Below are 23,213 nucleotides of genomic sequence, written 5' to 3'. Positions count from 1 at the left end.
TCCCCTACTGAACCCTGTTCTGCTTCAATACTGTAGAATGATTCCTCCCTATCTTCTATACATCAAAATAGAAGTTTTAAAGTCTTTTCTACCACTGTCTCTAGTGCCTGCTGCCGTCTTTCCCTGCAGTAAGTACACTGTAAAATGCCTGAATCCAAGATGGCTAAGGCTATTTATAGGGCTGTGACATCACAGGGCTAGCTGGCTGATGATTGGTTGCATGCATGGCTTTGTGGGTGATCTCTCAGGAACCTGACCACACGCAACACCAGCTCCCACGCCACTCTCCTCATCACTACTTGCGTGCCTACCAGAGGAAGCAGCGGATGTCTCATCCACATCTTGGCTGGCCCGTAGCTGCTGACTGTCCTCTAGTAGCTCGTCCTCACTGTATAGTGGAGCTGATCCCACAGCATATAATACTTCTCTGGCTGAGGGAACAGAAAAGGACAGAGGCAGGTTGAGGACAGGTGAGGGCACAGGGCCTGCTCCCGGGCCATGACAACTAAGGGTTGTGTCTGACAAACCCACCGACTCTTGGCTGGAGGTGTCTGATGTCACTTGGGATGTAGTGGATGACTGAGTCAACCATTCAAGAACAACTTGCTGGTCAAGACACGACCGCTAGATGACACCGGGATCTCATGCCTCTCGCTGCGACTCCTGCTGCCGTACCCCCTACTCTGCTGTGACCTGTACCTGAGTCAAAAACATTTAGGCCTCTGCCACTCACCTGTGCATGGCCTGGCACTTCTCTGTCTGACATACTGTTAGATCAAATAAATAAAAAAAATGAAAATGAAAACACCCCAAAAAAGTCAGTAATTTTCTCACTACACCACACAACGGCTAATAAGGCCTTTTTCCCCACTAATACACGCCTAAAAGGGCTTTAGAACTTATAACTGCACCGCTGTACGGCAAATAGGCCCTTATTTTTTTTCACTTATACTCGCCACAAAAGGCTTTAGAACATATAACTGCACCTCTGAACGGCAAATATATATATATATTTTTTTGCCACTAATGCACACTAAAAAGGGCTTTAGAACATATAACTGCACTGCTGAATGGCAAATATATATTTTTTTGCCACTAATACACGCCAAAAAGGGCTTTAGAACATACAGCTGCACCGCTGAACAGCAAATATATAGATTTTTTTGCAACTAATAGACGCCAAAAAGGGCTTTAGAACATACAACTGCACTGCTTAACAGCAAATATATAGATTTTTTTTGCCACTAATACACGCCAAAAAGGGCTTTAGAACATATAACTGCACGCTGAATGGCAAATATATATATTTTTTGCCACTAATACACGCTAAAAAGGGCTTTAGAACATATAACTGAACCGCTGAATGGCAAATACCGTATTTTTCGACCCATAAGACGCATTCCCACCCCCCCCCCAAAGTAGGGGGAAAATGCTCCTGCATCTTATGGGGCGAATACTATTGAGCGCTTCTATTATGGAAGTGCTCATTAGTACCGGAGGGCCAGGAAGCGATGAAGGTTCTGTACTCACCGCGTCCTGGTCCTCGGCTGTCGGCTGTGAAGCCTAAGCACAGAGTGAAGGCGCTCTGTGACCTCACTCTGTGCGCACCAGCAGGAGGAAGAGGATCGCGATGTAGGTGAGGAGCAGGAGAGGTAAGTGTTTTTTTGTTTTATGAAACATGAGGCTGCTGGAGGTAAAATGGGGGCTGAGAGGCATAATGGGGGCTGAGAGGCATAATGGAGGATAATGTCGGCTGAGAGGCATAATGTGGGCTGAGAGGCATAATAAGTCCCTGAGAGGCATAATGGCTGATGTGGGGGCTGATGAGTGGCATGGGGCTCTTATCAGAGGTCTGATTGGGGGTCATTTAAATTGGGGTTCTGATTTGAGGTCTTATTGGGGTATTATTAACATTGGGGGTCTGATTGGGGCTGTCAGCTAAGGTCTGATTAACATTGGGGGGTCTGATTGGTGGTCTGACCTGAGGTGTAATGAAAAATATTTTTTTATTATTGTCCTCATCTAAAACCTAGGTGCATCTTATGGGCCGGTGTGTGTTATAGGGCGAAAAATACGGTATATATTTTTCTGGAACTAATACACTCCAAAAAGGGCTGTAATTTTCTCACTTCACCACACAGCGTCAAATACTTTTTTTTGTACCACTAATACACGCAAAAAAGGGGTTTAGACCATATAACTGCACCGCTGAACAGTAAATAATATATATTTTTTGCCACTAATACACGCAAAAAAGGGGTTTAGAACATATAACTGCACAGCTGAACGGCAAATAGGCCCTTATTTTTTTCCACTTATACACGCCACAAAAGGCTTTAGAACATATAACTACACCGCTGAACGGCAAATAATATATATATTTTTTCCACTAATACACGCCAAAAAGGGCTTTAGAACATATAACTACACCACTGAATGGCAAATAATATATATTTCTTTGCCACTAATACACGGCAAAAAGGGCTTTAGAACATAAAACTGCAACGCTGAACGGCAAAAAAAAAATTCCACTAATACACGCCAAAAAGGGCTGTAATTTTCTCACTTCACCACACAATGTCTAATTAGCCATTTTTTCCCACTAATAAAAGCCAAAAATACTTTAGAACATATAATTGCACCGCCCAAGGGCAAATTAGACGTAGAAATATTTTCTTGTAATAAACCCTGTTAATGGCTGTATCAAACAGACCTTGCAGTCCAACAACAAGAACAGTTTTCTGGAATTACAGAGCTGTATAATGGTAATTTGGATCCGCAGTCAGTGCAGCAAGGTGTCATAGGATTGTTCCTATTACCCAGGCTGTAAACTCCCCTACTGAACCCTGTTCTGCTTCAATACTGTAGAATGATTCCTCCCTATCCTTTTCCTGAACTTCTATACAGCAAAATAGAAGTTTTAAAGTCTTTTCTACCACTGTCTCTAGTGCCTGCTGCCGTCTTTCCCTGCAGTAAGTACACTGGAAAATGCCTGAATCCAAGATGGCTAAGGCTATTTGTAGGGCTGTGACATCACAGGGCTAGCTGGCTGATGATTGGTTGCATGCATGGCTTTGTGGGTGATCTCTCATTCACAGAGTTACTTGCTTCATGTCCTAACACGTGCAGCAGCCATTTTAGGAAAAAATTTGATTCGTTACCACGAAACGTGAGGAAATTCGGAGCGAATCGAATTTTTCCTGAAATTCGAATCGAATTCCACTTCGTCAACTTCGATTCTCTCATCTCTAATTATGACTTCTAAGTAATTAATGTCAACAAATAGCTTCTAGGAAGTTTTAGGCGAAATTGCTACATCCATTATATCTGTTTAAATAAGTAAAAAATGTATTTCCCATTGACAAACATTAACATTCTAAATGCCGGTAGCTAATTTTTCCAAATGTAGGTAGCACTTATTCAAGTCTTGTATATGAGATGATAAAGTTAGCTGAGAGTATTATGTTCATCACTTTAAGGCCTCATGAACACTACTTTATTATGGCTCTGTTCAAATTCCACGTTTCTCCAAGCCATAATATGACACTGACAGAAGTCTATGATTTCATACTATACCCCCATATGGAGGCTTTTTATCTAAGATGTAATTTGTGCCTTGTTCCTTTGGATGCTGTAGCCTAAGGATGAGTAAATTTATTAAAATTTGGTCACTTATCGATTTTAACCAAATTGAAAGTTTGAGAGAAAGCTTATAGGCTCACCAACACATGAGAGAAATTCATATTAGCCTTCCTATCAAAAGGAAAAAGAGCTAAACCTCTGGTAGCTATCCTGTAAGTCAATGCTTAACCTTTTAAACATATCTTGAGACTTAACCTGGACAACAGATAACCTGCATCTCATCTGCGGACAGCTGTTTTAAGGTGATTGCCCCTCACCAACACAGAGCAGAGAGAACTGGCTTAGCTAAGTTACAAGCCTTGGTCAGGATCCAGGGGGTACTATTTTTCCTTATGCAAAGCTCCTATTAGGCATGAGGAGCATTGTAGGTCAGGCAACGCTCCTGAGTTTCTGAAAAATAAAAAATGAATTATGCAAATTTAGAAAGAAAGCTCATTTGCATATCTTATTTTTCCTAGAAACCCAAAGGAGTGTTGCTTACCCTACAATATTCATTGTACCTAATAGATGCCCTTTACAAAGAAAAATAGTACCGCCTGGATCCAGACCGAGGCCTCTCACCAGTTAAGGCCTCTTTCACACTACCGTATGGCTATTTCAGTGTCTTGAGGTCAGTTTTTAACGGATCCGTTGTTCCGTTTCTTGTTTCCGCTGTGTTTCCATTTCGGTTCTGTTTTTCTGTTCCGTTTTTCCGTATGGCATATACAGTATACAGTAATTACATAGAACAAATTGGGCTGGGAATAACATTTTCAATAGATGGTTTTGCAAAAAAGGGAATGGATACGGAAGACATACGGATGCATTTCCGTATGCATTCCGTTTTTTTGCGGACCCATTGACTTTAATGGAGCCACAAAACGTGATTTGTGGCCAAATATAGGACATGTTCTATCTTTGCACGGAACGGAGATACGGAAGCACGGAAACGAAATGCATACGGAGTACATTTCGTTTTTTTTGCGGACCCATTGAAATGAATGGATCCGTATACGGACCGTATACGGAACGCAAAAAACGGCCCGAAAAACGGAAAAAAAAAAACTGTAGTGTGAAAGAGGCCTAAGATAGTTCTTTCTGCCCTGTGTTAATGAGGGGTGGTCACACAAAAAAAAAAAAAAAGCTGTCTGTCAATGAGATTCAAGCTTTTTTAAGAAATTCTGAATGGATTTCGATTCAGTAGAATTGACTTGCTCATCTCTACTGTAGCCCTTGAAGTATAGCAGTGTCCTAGTACTTTGTGTACTGTCACAGAAGGTCTGTTCACCTGGCATCCGTACAAGGAAATCCCATGTAAGTGAAGTAAATTAGGTGGACCACTAAAGTCTAGATGTTCCATTAATAAGAGCACTTTTCTGATACTGTTCAGCATGTTATCTTTTGAAGGACAAAAGTCTACTAAAGTAGGTAAATTGTGTGGCTTTCTCTTGGTTTTGCTATGGTCAGTTGCCTATATAGCTGCATCTTTGGAAAGCCACTATCATGGTGCAAAACGATGTAACAAAATGCATTAAAGATGGCATATGTAAAAATAAGCATACGATTATTTTTCTTAACAGGTTATACTGATCGTATGGGCTTCACAGAATTTCGACTACGTTTTCAAGTGCTGGCATCACAAGTTATGAAGAAGTATATTTCCACATATGAACCTGTGGATGAGAGAAAGGTATAATAATAAAAACATATATTCCAAAGTATACATGGGTGATACTAAACTAGTGCTACAAATGATGCTAGTGTTTTCAAAGTTCATATCAGAATTTTAGAAAAATCATATTAAAGGAATATGAAACACAGAACATGCACATGAAATGCATGAAATAAAAAAATAAAACCCCCTCTTCCCTTAAACTCCTTCTATTTATTAGAATAGTACTATATCATTTCCTCAATTATTATTTTTCTGTTAATGCAGTTTAGCTTTATACAACCTGAATATACAGTCTCCTTATCATTATTCAGGTGAAATGATATGATGCCGCTTCACGGTGAGCTATTTCTCAGCTGGATAAAAGTGTTGTAAATGTCATTTATCATTTAATATTGGTATTTTATGGTAGATATTCTTATAAGCAATTATTTTTTATCTGTTTCCAAAAGGGTCCTGCATGTGTGTTAATCTCTCACACTTTTCATCAAGAATGTGAAATTTATAAGCAAACACCCAGCAAGAAACAGAGCAGATGAAAAGACTATTCATTGAGTCCCATGAATAATTTAGGTGGAGAATAGAGGGGAAAGCAGTCATCCCATGAAATGAGAGATTTAACATGCAAGCTCCTGTAGTTCGGAGCGGAATAAATACGGGAAAGGGGATTTAGTGTTCTGTCGGAGGAATATTGCTGTTGTAACAGAGCAGCAATTCCTGCTGCTTGACATTAATACTGAAATATATATATTATTACTGATGGCAGCTTCAGCATATGTGTTCAGTGTTATTGCCTCTTCTAATATCTCTAAATGCACGATGAATATATCAAGCTATGAAAATGTCCCTTCCTGGGATATTTAATGTACTAAATGTGAGACTGTTTTAGCAGCTCTTCAGAGTGATGGCTGAAGTCATCCTATGAATAGTGATGGCGATGGCTCCATAGGAGATAGTGATCAGCATTCATTTATGATTTACAGATCTAAACTTGCTCATTATGTTAAAGGAGATTGGTTTTATGGTAAAAGTGCCCTATATCTTCTCCTTCTATAGGTTAAAAAAAGTGATTTTGCCTTACCTAGCTTGAGTTTTAGAGATTTTTTTATATGGATGTTTCGACTCTGCAGCCAAGCTCCGATGTGATTTAACATTTATATAGAATTAATGCCAGGCGGGCAGTTAATCTTTTCAGGAAGACTACAGAGAGACAGAGCAGGGTAATAGAAATGAATAATAGTAGAGATATACAGCAGGTCGGAGTTAAGGGTAACTCTTTGAATGAGTGAAAAGTTGTCAAATGCACTTCCTTTGACTTGGGCACAGTTTATAATTTATCAGAATTTTTTACATACTGTATTTTTGCAGGCTACGTATGCTCAGCCGTTTATTGTCCATTATTTCTAGGCTGACAATTACAGATGAGAAATTTTTAAAAATTCTATTCTCCATTGATTCTCCAGAATGCAAATCACTCTGATTCACTGAATGTCTTGAACCTTTTGATTTTTCTTATCGCTTATGGAATTCAATCCCATATAGCTATACAATTGTATTATTCACATGTACAAAAATACATTATTGGCTTATGGTTATAATATATTCTGTTTTCTGACTAATCGAAAGGTCTGGTATCTGGTATCACACAATCTATATTTGGAATCCCTCCGATTAACACATTAGATTGACATTGGTCTACAAATCATAATTGTAGCACAGTGGCACACAGAACACTGAGGGTTAAATGGATTGTCCGGCCTAAATATGTGTTTAAAAAAGTGACCAAATGTTGCAAGATATTAAAATTTTGTTCTCTGACCTGTTAGAAAGGTAGATGATATAATCTGTAGTGAAGGAAATCTTCTTCCGACTGTACTTGTGAGTTATAACTTTACTTTTGATCCTCAGCTGTGTCATGTGACCAACACTCTGATCTCCAACTGACACAGGACAGGAAGTCAGTTACTTTTCTATTCATTCCTATTAGACTTACATTGCAGCTCCCATAGGGATACATAGAGAAACTGGCTTCCTTTTAGCAAATAAGATGCTGTGTTATTTAGAAAGTCAGAGTGTTGATCACATGACACAGCTGAGGATCAGAAGTGAGGTTATATAACTAACAAATACAGTCTCTGGTAATAAAATGACCTCCACTACAGTTTACATCATGTACCTTTCTAACAGATCAGAGAATAACATTTTTTGTGGGAGTGTTTGTTAAAAAAATTTATACTCACCTTACTAACCGACCATTGCTATTTTCTGATGCTTATCAGGTCCCCTGCAGCTCTTTATTACCTGGTGCCTCTCAACACACACACAGGAAATGTAACCAGTACTAGTAGTCACATATCCACGTTGAAAGGCACTAAAAAATAAAGAAAGTGGGGGACCCAGGAAACATAGGAACAGTGAAGTAAGTATATATTTTTGATACTTTTTACCTCATTTTGATAATTCTTTAAAAAAATGCTAAAAATGACCTTTAAAAAAATAATATTGGTTGGGCAATGACTTTTAACAATATTTTCCAGTAAAACCTCATAGGCTAAATAATAAATGGGGCCATAGAGTTTTCCATTATGGTCTAATTGATGGGTTTCTGAATTTAAGAATAGAGGTGTTTGGTCCACACTCCCAGTCTGCACAGTCTGACATTGGCAACACTGATTAGACAGTGTCAGATTGTGCAGCAACACATCCACAACCAGTAACGCCCAGTTATACTTTTATTTATACATTTCTAGAGGAATAACTGAACATAGAAATAAGAATGAATGCTCCAGAATTGCTATTCTATGTGGAATACAATTATTTACTAAAATAGACATGTCAGGAGAGCTAATCTTTAAAGTCTATGGAAGAAATGTCTACTTCAGCTGTTTAGAATGTTCCCATAGACTTTAATGGAGAATGACTGTGCATGTTCAATAGAGATAGACTAAAAACGTAAAACATTTACATGTTCTACAATGGTCTAACCGAAGTCTTAAGCTTTTTCCAATTTCTAGTACTTTCCCATGCATAATGAAAACATATTACAATATATTTAGCTAATACACCAAGAGTGTATAAAATCTGATAGGGAGTATCAAAATACATTGTTTTTCCAACAGATTTTGCTACAAACTGTACCATTATTAAAATACATGGAGTTAACTACTAAATATTCAAGAGCTATTTAATCTGGTAATGAATAATGCATCTCCACATGCCATACTAGGCAAACCTGTCAATACGCATGTACTAGGATGTTAAAAACATCTTTCGTTTTGCTGAATTTCTGTTGTCATTGTATGTTTTTTGCAGTATACTGAATATGCAGCCCACAGTCATATATACATAATAAGATATATGATAAAGAATTTGATAAAATACAATTTCTAGGAAATGCTTTGTTTCTCATGGTGTTTTTCAAGGTTTTCAGCATTTTTGTTTTGTATTTTTTTTGTGGCCAGATGTAGGTAGTAGGTGAAGTGAGAAATTAAAGGAGTTGTCCCACGAAAAATATTCCACAGTTTTCAAACCAGCACCTAGATCTGAATACTTTTGTATTTTCATGCAATTCAAAATGTAGCATAGCCGGGGGGGCGGAGTCTGGGCGTTAACAAGACCGGGTGCATCTCCTCTCTGCTATGACAAGAGCTGCTTTCAAACGTCTGTTTTATATGTAAAACAAAACTAAAAACCCTCGAAAAGGACATATCTGGCTACCGGAGATCACCAGGACTGATTTGACACCAGAATTATTGCGGTAGGTAAACCTGAGAAATTGCAGCCTATATCGGCTCATGAAGCCGCGTACTAAATTTCCGGCCGCCACGAGCAGCCATAGGAGAAGCTCTTGCAGCATCGCCTTTATACAACACTCTACCGCACAATACAAGCAAACAAATACCCGAGGAGATCACAACTGATCATCGGAGACCCTCCAGCTTCATTTATTAACAGATTAATTACTTTGAGTGAACCTCAGAAATTACGGCCTAAACTGCGCTCTAAAGCAGCAGACTATATCTGCGGCCACTGTTTGGTGACTAGTAAAGCTGCCACAATTGCATTGTAATCTATAATCTATAATGCTTCTGTTTTTACTCACAAGACATGCCGGAGCTACTAATATTCATGGCTGCATGAGAGATACACTAAACCTGAGCCCCTGCTAGATTGCTAATCATAGTCCTGCCAACAACTTCAAAATTACCTATATTCAACCCACTACGGTAGAAGATAGGCAGGAATAAAATGGGAAAACAAACTGCAACTTCCGCAATAAAACAAAAATCTAAAGAGTCAAGACCCAACCGATCTCAAGATAACACCGAATCTATGCCATTGCACACAGTACCAAACCGTTCTCCAAGATCCCCTGAGAATACAGATAACATAAAGTCCACACGCCAAGCCACTGGGAGTTACACCCATCTACTCTGCCCTGAGGCAGATCTTATGAGAAGGAAACCAACCATGTCTTGCACGACTAAATCATCTGCCTTATCTACAGCTTCCCGGACAGCTACAATTATATCCACACAGCAATCAAGTATGCAAGCCTGCCATTACCCAAAATTTATGGAGCTTGAGCCTGAATCCCCACTTTCCAGCCCAGCTAAGCAAAAACAAAAACTTCAGGCTCCAGAGGAAGAAGACCAACTTGAAGACTCCTCTGCTGAAGATTCCCAGTCTGTTACCCATACGGATGCATTTGCAGACTTTCAAACCTCAGATAAAGAAATGTCTGTACAAACAATAAAATAAATGTTGGAGGCATATACACTGAACAACGATTTTAAAAAAAATATGGCTCCGCTCCAAACCTCAGTTCAAAAAGTGGAACAAAGGGTCTCCCATATAGAAACTAAAATGGGCACTTTTACAACTTCCCACAACGAGCTTATTGATGCCCACAACTCCCTTGAAGATGAAGTGGAAACGTTAAGGGCAAAAATTGCGGACCTAGAAGACCGTAGCCGGAGAAATATTATTAAATTTATAGATATCCCAGAATCCATTCCTAATACAGCATTACCACAATATATCAAGGACTTGATGAAGATCCTGATTCCGGATATACAGGACTATGAGCTGGCCATTGACAGGGCACACAGAGTCCCAAAGCCTAAAAATATCCCTGCTGATCTTCCTCGCGACACGCTGGCAAGATTTACATTCTTTCATATTAAAGAAAAGATGTTGGAAGCAATGAGAAAACCACTACATCTTCCTGCTACATATACCGGAAATAAACTCTTTACTGATCTCTCTGCGATCACCCTCCAAGAGAGATGCAAATATGCCACCTTTACTCAAGAACTGAGAAACCACAGGATCCCATACAGATGGTGTCCTCTCCTGAAATAGGCATGGATCTCTTGAAGAAATGGAATCTAATCTTACCATCCTCTTCACCACCAAAACAGGGCCCCCTTCTAAGCTTGGAAAGGAATGGTCCTGAGGACTCTATTTTATGTCTTTTCTTGCTTGCCCATTCTCTGAGTGAGTATTCACGGGCTCAGATTAAAATACAGGTTAAAATACAGTTTGAATGTTTATGCTGATTTTCTCTCATGTGGGCCACTAAGTATATACTTAGACCCCACCACTTGTTCGGTTCTTAATTTTGAACCCAAAAGAGCACTCGTACCACATTTGTGATGGTAGAGCCTCTACCCAAAGGTTTTATTTGTTGTTTTAATTTTGTTTTATTGCTCATGGTCATATACTATGATACTTTCCTCTTCTCTTTTATAAGGTCAATACTGTATCACAACACCACATTCCTGGCTCAATTCCATATTATGTCTGAATTACTGCACCTATTTTGGAACATGTTTGATGTTTTCATAGGCCTATTTTCAAATACTGTGAAGACTATTGGATGTTCAACTTTTATAATACCTATATCACTGTATGATATCTCTTGTCTGAAACATCCTCATGGGGATTAATATATTTAGTATGAATGTTAGGGGTCTCAACTCCCCATTCAAACGTAATCTGATGTGGAGAGAAGTTAAATCCCATAAAGCAGAGATTGCTTTTATTCAGGAAACTTATGTCTCAAATACTAACCCTCCTAAGATCCAAAACCCAAATTTTCCATTTACTATCCACTCCTCCTACACTAGTAAAAAGAGAGGCATACTAATTGCTTTAAAAAAAACTCCCTAGCTGTGTCTATACATGATAAATGGGTAGATGAAGGCAGTAGATTTATCATTGTAGTCTGTACCATAAACAACACCCTCTACATCTTGGCGTATGTATACTTCCCTCAATCTAGAAAGATATCTTTCTTTCAAAAGGTTATGAAGAAGATCAATAAAATGAAAAGAGGATTTCTGATCATAGCGGGTGACTTCAACACTGTTCTGGACAATACATTAGATACTACAGCTACCTCTAAAAAAAGAAACTTGTTCTTTTCTAGAATAGTAAATTCACATAACCTATATGATATATGGTGTCTCCAACACACATCTGAGAGAGACTACACATATTTCTCTCCCCACCACAGAACCTACTCAAGAATTGATTTTTTTCTTCTAGAAAAAAGACATCATAGACAGAACCGAAAAAAAACACCATTGGAAATATCCTTTGGTCTGACCATGGCCCTATCATCTTGACAATCAGTGAAAAGTTCCCCTTTCATTCAGACTACATGTGGAGAGCTAACACACATCTCATCTCTAACAATAAATATGCCACTAAAATAGAGACAGACCTGAAAGAATACCTAAAACTAAATGAAACCCCTGATATAGGTCCATTCACACTATGGAATGCGCGCAAAGCGTATATTAGAGGCACTTTTATACGACTAGGTTCCTCAATCAAAAAAGCTAGATCCCTGGAAATAGACAGTACTATACAAAAAATTCAAAACTTGGAAACCAAACATAAACAATCCATATCATTTGAAATATCTGAACAATTGAATAAAAAGAGGACACATTTAAGCAATCTGCTCTTACAAAAATATGAAAAAGCTATAAGATGTTCCAAAATAAACTACTATTCGCTTGATAATAAAGCATCCTGCCTTCTAGCCAATTGATTAAAATCCCAAACTAATAAAGCGAAAATAGCCTATATAGAAGATCCCATTTCTAAACAAAAAAAAAAGTTGCCCCTAGAGATATCACAAATACATTAAAAAAATATTATGAACATCTCTATAACGTAGAAGCAGATCCGGCAACTAATCATGTCTCTCAGGAAGACATTAATACCTTCTTGAGGAAAGTAAAATTGCCTAGTCTTTCTCCAGAACAGCTAGATAAATTAAATCTCCCAATATCAGACACAGAAATAACTAAAAGTATTATGACTGCCCCACTAAAAAAATCCCCTGGATCGGATGGTCTAATAAACGAATATTATAGAAAATCTGCTAATATTTTACACCCACATCTTAAAAAAGTCTTTCACAAATCTATCGAATCAGGAAGCTTTCCTAATGAAATGCTACAGTCGACCATTGTCACAATACCACAATACCCAAACAAAATAAATTACCCAGTGAAACTAAAAACTATAGACCAATCTCCCTTCTTAAATTATATGTCAAAATACTTGCTACAAGGCTAAACTTTATATTACCATCCCTTATCCACCTCGACCAAGTCGGTTTCATTAAGGGGAGACAGGGACCTGACAATACCCGTCATATGATCTCCATTATCCAACATAGCGAAGGGTTAACTGGAAATGCGCTTTTTCAGTAATAAAAATAAAATATAAAATACTTTCCACCATAAAAGCTCTATATTTCCTTCCATCCGCAAGGGTTCTAGTCAATCAGTACTCTCTCCGATGTTTTCCACCTATCTAATGGTACTAGACAGGGGTGCCCTTTCTCCCCACTTCTGTTCATCTTAGCTATAGAACCCTTTGCAGAGATGATACGGCAATCTTAGGACATTTAAGGTATTACTATAGGTCAGATAGAATCAAAACTCGCTTTGTTTGCTGATGATATTATACTGACTCTCACTAACCCCTCAGATTCGATCCAATCTTTTTTTAGTATATCACAAGCATTTAGTTTGGTTTCACATTATAAAATAAACAATGATAAGTCCCAAGCCCTCCCCATTTCAATACAACCACAAGTACTTCAGATCCTAAAAAGACAATACATTCTAGACTGGCAATCAGAGGTGGTCACCTATTTAGGTGTCAAACTATCCTCCCCGATAACATCCTTATATGAACACAACTTCCCCGACCTCCTTAATGGCACATCTAAATTAATAAAAACAGCTAGTATGGATTGAGCACTCACATCTAGATTGCAAGGTAAAATAACAATTTATTAAAGATTCTCAAACATATAGACATATAAAATTAGAGAACGTGCATTCCAAAAAGAAATCAGAGGTAGTCACTGCTTATTCAAACAATTAAGCTGATGTTGCTGCAGGCACATACAGGTATATACGGGTGTATGCAGGTGTATATAAGATGGCAAATATAAATGGCAAATTATATTGTCTTGCTCTAGATAAAATGTCTTGATAAAATGGCAAGACATTTTATCTTAAGCAAGACACTATAATTTGCCATTTATATTGTGAGTGCTCAGTCCATACTAGCTGTTTTGTTATAATTTTTATTGTTGACGTGGTGGATCAATAGGACCTAGCAGCACTTTCCTTGTTATTGTGGGGTGGGCCAGCATATCCGTTTCTTCATTTCACGACTAAATTAATGTCTGAACTTTCCAAGACAGCTACTTCATGGATTGGTAAAATTGCCACATACAAAATGCTTATACTCCCTAAATTTCTATATATGTTTAGATCTCTTCCTATTCATGTCCCTAATTCCTTTTTCACAGCAGCAACTAGGAAATTGAAAAACTTTATATGGGAAGGGAAGGCCCCTAGAGTCTTTGCCAATATGTTAATTTTACACCCCAAAGCTGGAGGCCTTGGCCTTCCGAATCTCATAGATTATTATAAAGCGTAAGTTCTGGACCAACTTACAGCTTGGTGGAAGAATGATACTAATAAAATATGGGTATCTATAGAAAAACACCTCACACAAACTAAAACCCTTAAATCCCGCCTACTGGCCCCTTTATGGGGAATTCCGGTAAAACCCTCAGATATGCTTATATTCAAAACTCCCAAAAAATATGGAACACCTTCGTCAAATCTAAAGATATGAAATTACTTTAGTCAAGGAAGGATATCCCAGTAGACTCTTTAGAAGACGTTATATGGGGTCTAGATCTATCCTCATTGAAGAAATTGGGTATTACTAACCTTAAACATTTATGCGATTCCCATAATTCTATCCACTTCCCATACCTTCATGGCAGATGAAACATTCCACACATAGATTTTCATAAATCCTTTATCCTTAGAGAATATGTACAAAACTATATAGCTCCTAAAATCCCTGTGGATACTGAAGACGCGATTACACTGGAATTTATACTGAAGAGGCCCAGAACCATTTCTCTATTTTATACTACACTTCAAAATAAATAGAAATTTGGGAAAAGGAGTTAGACCTCGGTTTCTCTGATTCACAGTGGAATTTTTCATTCAAGCTAATCAACAAATCATTTAGATGTATAACACACCGAGAAGCAATATTTAAAACCCACTATAACTGGTATTTCACTCTCGCCAAGCTCAACCGTATCTACCTCAACTGCTCAGATAAGTGTTGGAGGATTTGCAGACAACAAGGTACATTAAAACACATCGTATGGGACTGCAAAAAAGTGATACCCTTATGAAAGGCAGCCCAGAGGATAATAAACATTTTAACCTCTGGCTCACAGGATTTGTCTCCGGCTCTTGCCCTACTATTATTGGACCTGAACCTAATCCCAATGCACCACAGAACTATAGTGGCACATATTCTAATGGCCACAAAGTTGGTAATTACATGCCACTGGAAGGAACCAACACTGCCACATATAAACAAAGCAGTACATCTAATCCACAGGATATGTGGCTTTGAGAGAATAATAGTATACCAAAACTTTGCTTTCTCAAAGTTTAGCTTAGAATGGAACACATGGATCAACAGCCCATATTACACCGAATGAAAGGTTGACCTAAGAAGATTATGACTAAAGAGAAAAAGTTTAAAGATTTGAGTTTGTTGTTATTATTACCTTCCCCTTCTTTACCGCTCTCCCTTCTACTCCCTTCTCCCCTTACTCCCACCGTTGTTGTGTGAAAATAGTATCTGATTGAAGTTACCACTCCACTCTATATGTAGACCATGAGAGTTTCTACACTAGAGTACAGCACCTGTTGGGATTCTACCTTTCTCTATCTTAAATAAAGTATTGACTCACCTCTCTACTTATCTTCACCCCCAACTTGTGCTGTCGCATGCAAATGACTCTGAGTACAGGATGTGTACATCACATTTTCCTTATGGTCTATGTGACGGTATCATCCGTGTCACCGTCTAGTATTCCCTTCTCCCCTTGAAATAGCACAGCCAAATAATCCACAGAGCAATAAATCGCTATTATCGCTAGTATCGCTGGTATCGCCGGTATCGCCAAATAAGTCTATACATTATATATTTTTTATTGAAACGTCTTTATTACAATCAGTCGTCATACATACATACTTTAGTACTGTGACGTAGCACAGGCCACGAATCAGTACATAATAAATTACTTACAATCGTCTTTGCGTGCATGGCATTGTTATGTAAAGTACAGGCTAACCTACACTATACATCGCAATGAATGCTACACTAGCATACCTATTCAATCACAAAACCTTCCAACAAAGCATTTAGACAGTGATGAGGGAAGGGGAGGTGGGACGGAGGGGGTAGGGAGGGGGGATCACATGCCCTTAGCTTTATTGAGAAGACAAATACAAACAGGGGGGAGAGGGGGAAGGAGAGGGGTTTAGTCCTCTTCTTCTTCGTCGACGTCCAAGATGTTGTAGTCCTGCAGCATACTATGGATAAGTCTGCGGCAGTCCAGGACGGACTTGTTCTCCCTCCTGAGAATGAGCCGGTTCCTAGCAAACCAAATAGCGTCCTTAAAACAGTTCATAAGGCGCCAGGCCTCCTGGATGGCTCCAACAGTATGAATCCCAGGAAATAGTCCGTACAGCACCGAAGTGCATTGCAGGCTGTTCCTGGGCACAGAGTCTTTGAGTTCATGTTCCAGGGCATCCAACAGGCGCTGTGCAAAGCGGCACTCCCAAAACAGGTGGTAAGATGTTTCCTCCACGAAAGGGCACCTGGGGCAGTACCGGGTTTTGCACAGATTGCGGGCATGCATGAATGACCGTATTGGCAGTCCGCCCTGAATGGCCATCCATGACAAGTCCTTATGCCCGTTGGTCAACCTGTTTGACGACACATTAGTCCAAACTGTCTCTACAGTGTCGTCATGGATCCCTGGAATTGACTCGACCACATCCTTTGCTCTGATGAGTTTGTGGATAGTTTTTGGCTTCCACAAGTCGGGCTTGAGGCCCTCCAGTTGGTGTTCCCTCACAAACCTGACGACGTCCCCGTAGAACCAGGGAGCGTGCCAGTTGTAAGGGATGGAGCTGTCCCACTTGTCCCAGCCCAGACCCCTCCAGAGGGGCAGGAGGAAAAAGCGAGACAAAGCCTTGCCCGCAGAGCCGTTGGCAGTTCTCAGAGTCCGGCGAACGCTGTCACAAACAAAGGCGATCCGCAGTAAGGTGGGCAGGTCCGGTATGCCCTTTCCGCCCTTGCGGGGCTCTTTGTACATGATGGCTCGCTTCACTCTGTCCATCTTAGATCCCCAGATGAAGCGAAACACTGTCCTGGTGATGGCCCTGGAAACGGTAGCAAGAGGGGGCCATGCCTGTGCGGTGTATTGTAGCACAGGCAAAACTTCATTTCGCAGGACGAGTGCTTTACCTTCAATCGTGAGGTGTCTAAGGCTCCACAGTCCGATTCTTTGGTTGACTTTGGCCAAGCGTTCTTCCCAAGACTTGAGGGCTGCGCCTTCCTTCCCGAACCAGACTCCCAGAATTTTGATGAAGCCCGATTTGATGGTAAATGGGAAGGGGGCAGAAGAGGCCAGTTGCCAGTCCCCGAAGAGCATGGCTTCTGACTTGCCGCAGTTGACTTTGGCCCCTGAAGCTTGTCCGAACTCCTCGCAGGTCTGGACGAGTGCAGTCACAGAACGCCGAACTTCTGCTGGGGCGAGGGGGGTGCAATCCAGTCCTGTAACAAGGGGGCCGGTGGAGCAGAGGCTAGCGGCACTCTGCCCTGATGCCAGCACTTCTGCTGGGGTGAGTGGGGTGCAAGCCAGTCCTGTAACAAGGGGGTCGGTGGAGCAGAGGCTAGCGGCGCTCTGCCAGGATGCCAGCTCTTCCGCTGGGAAGGGATCAGTGGGTATCGCAGGCTCATCCCCTGCCCCCAGAACTCGGTTGGAGGGATCAGTGGGTATCGCAGGCTCATCCCCTGCCAACAGAACTCGGCTGGAGGGATTAGTGGGCATCGCAGGCTCATCCCCTGCCCCCAGAACTCAGTTGGAGGGATCAGTGGGTATCGCAGGCTCATCCCCTGCCCCCAGAACTCGGTTGGAGGGATCAGTGGGTATCGCAGGCTCATCCCCTGCCAACAGAACTTGGCTGGAGGGATCAGTGGGCATCGCAGGCTCATCCCCTGCCCCCAGAACTCGGTTGGGAAGTAGCTGAGACGGGGAGGGCTTGCTTACCTCCTCCTCCTGGTATCCCTGCGGAGATGGCTGGGGATCTGGACCGACTGTCCAGCATCTCTGTAGGACTTGCACAGAGCCCGCGGTCTCATCTGCGCCCGTGCAGAGGGGCTTGTGTTCCGCTTTTCCCGGTATCTCCGGCTGCTGTTGGAAGGTGAGGCCGGTTGCCTCTCCTCCCCAGGACTCTGGTTGCTGTAGGGCAGAGGGACCCAGCATTTCCTCCCCCTGGAACTCAGGTTGCCGCTGGGGAGAGAGACCGGTTGTCTCCTCTCCCTGTGATATGCACTGCCGCTGGAGATCTGGGCAGGCGGCCCAGCATCCCTGTAGGGGTGGTAGAGAGACCTCGGTCCCATCTCCACCTGCCATCTGTGGGTCCTCCCAGGACCAGTCTATGAGGTTGCTCACCTCTGAGGTTGGTTGGGCAAAAGAGGGTATAATTTCCAGGCAATCCTCTGGGCTGAGGGATGGTGGTTGAACAGTTGACGGTAGCTCTGCTCCAGCTCCCACTCCATGGTGACTAGATGAATCAGGTCTGGCCCAAGGTCGTCCGCTCGGGGAAGGTCCAGCTCGGTTTCCCTGATGTCGTGGATGTCCCAGAACCGGACATTCTGTGGGGCAACCAAAGTCATCGCCCTCATCAAAGGCTTCCCACAGTAAGCCCGGACCATTATAATCCTCTCCCTCCGGCAGATAGTGGTTAGTCATCCATGGGTTGCGCTGGGTGGCATACCACTTTAGTGCCCGGTACGCTGTGGCCAACCACAACTCCCTCCAAATCAGGGTCCACAGTTCTGTCACCTACTCACTAATTATGACCTCCACAGTAAATTTCCAACACAGTATATATATAGAGGTGAACACAAAAATCCCTCTCCCATTAAACTAGCAGGGCTGTGCTAATCATCCCAGGTGTTGTAATCAGAAGTGCTGACAGAAATTTAAGTGCACAGAAACACATTAAAATAAAAAAATAAGCCATTATGAATAGACATCCCATAACATTTGATCGAGCAGGTAGGGAGGAGAGAAAAGACAGTCGCGGGATATGAATAAATAAATAAATACAGATATAAAGAAACTATATTTATTTATTTATTCATATCCCAAAAGAGGGGGAGTTTGTCACAGTCTATTTAAAATATATGATTTTAGCTATTTTGATAGATATATTATTGATCTGCATATTCATGGAGGAGATTCGGAGGATACGGGGCGGTGCTGGGCTCCTTCACGCTGGACTCATCTCAGGGACAGGACTCATCCCAGGTTCATTTGCATATCTATCAATTCATTTTTTTGACACAATAAAAGCACACAGAGCTATGGGGACTGGATATTGCGGACATGCTAGCGGCGATCTAGCAACCCATGTCCTCAGCTCTATTGCCAAATTCCAGGTGACAGGTTTCCTTTAAGGTCTACATACAGTAGATTGTTGGCCTATGGGCATATATATAATAGAAGTAATAAAGAAATAATATAGGAAAATAGCTACATTCACATGTAGAACATAAAATTCTGCCTTCATTTATATAAAACCTAATGATTCCCTGTGGCTTCCCCCTCAATTACACTTCTATTATTTCAGACATGTGTTGCTTGTTCTAATGTTCAATGTGATTCTATCATTACAGGCAGTAGAAGAGCTCATCCGCCGACTAGACCTGGAAAAGAGGAGCATTGTGATGGGCAGAAGCCAGGCAAGTTCCCAAGTGCTTCCTAACATCATCATCGAAAACGTGGAGGTTACTTATGATAGCTCTATGCCAGCTTTCTGGTGTAGCAAAGCTAAAAATGTTGTTGCAAGTTTCTGCTTGTGACAAAATGTCAGACTGTAGCTTTTTTTTATACCCTTGCTACTTTTTCCAAAAATGGGTATGATCTGGGTGGGAGGAGGCAGGCCAAGTGTAGGACCTCCACAGCCTGACTCACTTCTGGCACACAGATAGCAGTAAGATACAACAAATTTATTAAGAGGTGTTCACTGCTTAAGAACTGTTGTGTGAAATGCCAGGGTTAGTTGAAAAAGGCTTAGAAGCCTACACGTTCTTATTGAGAAATCACTCAGTTCAATATGCACTGTATCAAGTTTCACAAGTAAATTATGCTTTGTAACTTAAAGAGGTTTTCCAGGCTCCTGATATCCACAAGATAGGTCATTCATACCTGAACAGTAATGGTCTGATACTCCACATCCCCACAGATCAGCTATTCTCTGCAGTCTCTGTCACTGGAACCAGCACTTTAAATGGAAAAGGAAGCACAGCTCCGTTCAAAGCATAGTGGACATGCTGGGTTACTGCAGTTTAGCTCCCGTTCACCTCAAAAGAGCTGAGCTGCAGAACAGCCTCTACACGCTGAACAGAGCTGTGCTTTCTTTTCTATTTAAAATGCTGGTTCCACTGCCGGAGACTGCAGAGTATAGCTGATTGGGGGGTGCAGAGTGTCCGACTATTGCCGGCATTATCAGGTATGAATGACTTATCCTGAGGATACCAGGAGCATGGAAAACCCTTTTAAAGACTTTGTAAATATTATAGTGACAGTTTAGTAGCTATGGTACCAAAATGTGCAATATTGGATGTCATTTGCTGCTCAGCACCATGGTGGGGGCTCAACTGCAATAGCAGACACATGACATCTTGTACTATAAAGAGGCTGCCATGTTCATTTTCTTGTGCTTTGATGGGATCTGAGCAGTTGGACTTATGTAGATCATATATTGATGGCATATCCTAGTATCTCTAAAAAAAATCCAATATGGTTTTCCATAGACTTATATTGGCCAATGATCTTTGAAGGTGCAGAGATGAAAAGCAAAGAGAGTACAGGCTCTCATAAGAGTGGCAAATGCTAACAAACCACGAGGGTCTCAGCCCACACACCCTATAACTCGTCAAAAGATGTACAGACATTAAGTATTTAAATGGCTATTGATTTGAGTGCACACTTTATTTAGGGGTGATGTTTATTTAGTGGATGATGGAGGTAGTGCTCCTTCCTTCAGAATTATGAAGTATTACAGTTAACTCACATTGAGAAGATTGACTATTTTTATAGAAATTGCAGTACAGCACTGGGGCAGAGAAAGACCATCTGTGCTTTTTCCTTTTTTTTATTTTTTTCATTTTATACCACTGTTCTACCGAGCCTGTTTAATAAGGGACTTGGCACAGGCACTGATTGCAGAGAGGTAAATCCATTAATATGAACACTGATTTTGCAGCGGCTATGAAGAACTCATTGGGACTGTGCAGTTAATGCAGTCATTATTGAAGCAATCAAACCCTTAATGAGGCATTACTCCATCTTCACTAATTCTCAGTCTATTGTTGCTGGGAACATTTATGTCAATGCAATGGGAAAGGAGATTGACTAAAACAAGAAGAATTTGTCTATTTAGAATGTTTTAGTGAGTGGTAATGATTATATTAATATGCTTTCCCAACCCTAAACATGAGCAAATCTATAGTTCCTTTTTTAATTTTTGAAGGATATCCTTAGCCAGAGTGGCTGTAGTATATTGCACTGATGTGGTTCAGTATTTTATAACACTTTTACTACAGAAGAACATAATTGTACTGTTTTACACTTTTACCACTGATAAACATAATTGTAATCTTTGGTATGACCATGTTATCATTGTCCATGTTGCATTGAGAAGAAAAATAGGAGCAAATAGAATTTGGCTTCTATTTCATATTATACAGATTGCTCACAGACTACACCTTTACACCCTTTCCTATGTAAAAATATACAGTGGATGTAAAGAAGTATTCCCCGCCAACTTACTTACCTAGCAACTGTGGCTAGTGTGTGTGTGGGGGCATGGTTGGCAATGACACGTCACATTCTTCATGGGTATTAGGACTCATGCATATGGCAGTGTAGTTTATGCAGATTGTCTGCACTGATTTTCATGAAGATTTTGCTGCATTTTAAGATCAAATCCTCGTATTACTTGTGGACTTTGGCTGGTTTCACACGAGCGAGTGCCACACTCCGGACTCCCAGAGCAGCACCTGTCCTGAATTTCCAGCATGGCTGAGGTCGCATAGTATTATATTGATTTATAATGCTATGTAACCCTTACATTTCTTGAATGTATTGTATAGCACTGACATAATGCTGTCAATGTTATACAATACATTCCAAAACTCTAAGGCCTCTTTCACACGGGAGTCATGTTTTTGGTCCCGATAAGATGCGGGTGCGTTGCGGGAAGATGCACGATTTTTCCGCGCAAGTGCAAAACATTGTCATGCGTTTTGCATGCGTGGGAGAAAAATCGCCATGTTTGGTACCCAAACCCGAACTTCTTCACAGAAGTTCGGGTTTGGGATCGGGGTTGTGTAGATTGTATTATTTTCCCTTATAACATGGTTATAAGGGAAAATAATAGCATTCTTAATACAGAATGCTTAGTACAATAGGGCTGGAGGGGTTAAAAAAATAATAATAATAATTTAACTCACCTTAATCCACTTGATCGCGCAGCCCGGCTTCTCTTCTGTCTTCTTCTCCGAGGAATAGGACCTTTGATGACGTCACTGCACTCATCACATGATACTATTGTACTATGCATTCTGTATTAATAATGCTATTATTTTCCCTTTATAACCATGCTATAAGGGAAAATAATAATGATCGGGTCTCCATCCCGATCGTCTCCTAGCAACCGTGCGTGAAAATCGCACCGCATCCGCACTTGCTTGCGGATGCTTGCGATTTTCACGCAGCCCCATTCACTTCTATGGGGCCTGCGTTGCGTGGAAAACGCACAAAGAGGAGCATGCTGCGATTTTCACGCAACGCACAAGTGATGCGTGAAAATCACCGCTCATCTGCACAGCCCCATAGAAATGAATGGGTCCGGATTCAGTGCCGGTGCAATGCGTTCACCTCACGCATTGCACCCGCGCGGAAAACTCGCCCGTGTGAAAGGGGCCTAAGGGTTACATAGCATCATAAATCAATATAATGCTATGTGACCCAGTCAGTTCTGGAAGTTCAGCGTGTCTGGAGCGTGACACTCGCTGATTGAAAATCCTCAAAAACAATTCACATGCTGCGGATTTCAAAATCTGCACGCAAGTCAATTTCTACATGATAAATTTCCATACCATGTAGACGAGATTTTGAAAATTACATTTACTTAGATGGTACTGTATTACGTATTAGATTTTACATGAAAATCACAGAAAATCTGCACTCAATAAG

At 40.8% G+C, this 23,213-nt stretch overlaps 1 protein-coding gene across 2 annotated transcripts in view; it reads left to right on the top strand.

Moving 5' to 3' along the window:
• MYO18B (myosin XVIIIB) overlaps window positions 1-23,213 on the top strand; it is an 884,719-nt gene that overhangs the window by 375,080 nt on the left and 486,426 nt on the right. For both annotated transcript variants that reach the window (XM_040416566.1, XM_040416565.1), the window contains 2 exons: window positions 5,202-5,311; window positions 19,628-19,693. In XM_040416566.1, coding sequence (XP_040272500.1) covers window positions 5,202-5,311; window positions 19,628-19,693 — 176 coding nt within the window. The remainder of the gene's footprint in view (window positions 1-5,201; window positions 5,312-19,627; window positions 19,694-23,213) is intronic.

This window comes from Bufo bufo, chromosome 2 (assembly GCF_905171765.1).
Source record: "Bufo bufo chromosome 2, aBufBuf1.1, whole genome shotgun sequence".
Lineage (NCBI taxonomy): Eukaryota > Metazoa > Chordata > Amphibia > Anura > Bufonidae > Bufo > Bufo bufo.
The sequence above is the reverse complement of the archived record's forward strand: the minus strand, read 5'-3'. Positions and strand labels throughout refer to the sequence as shown.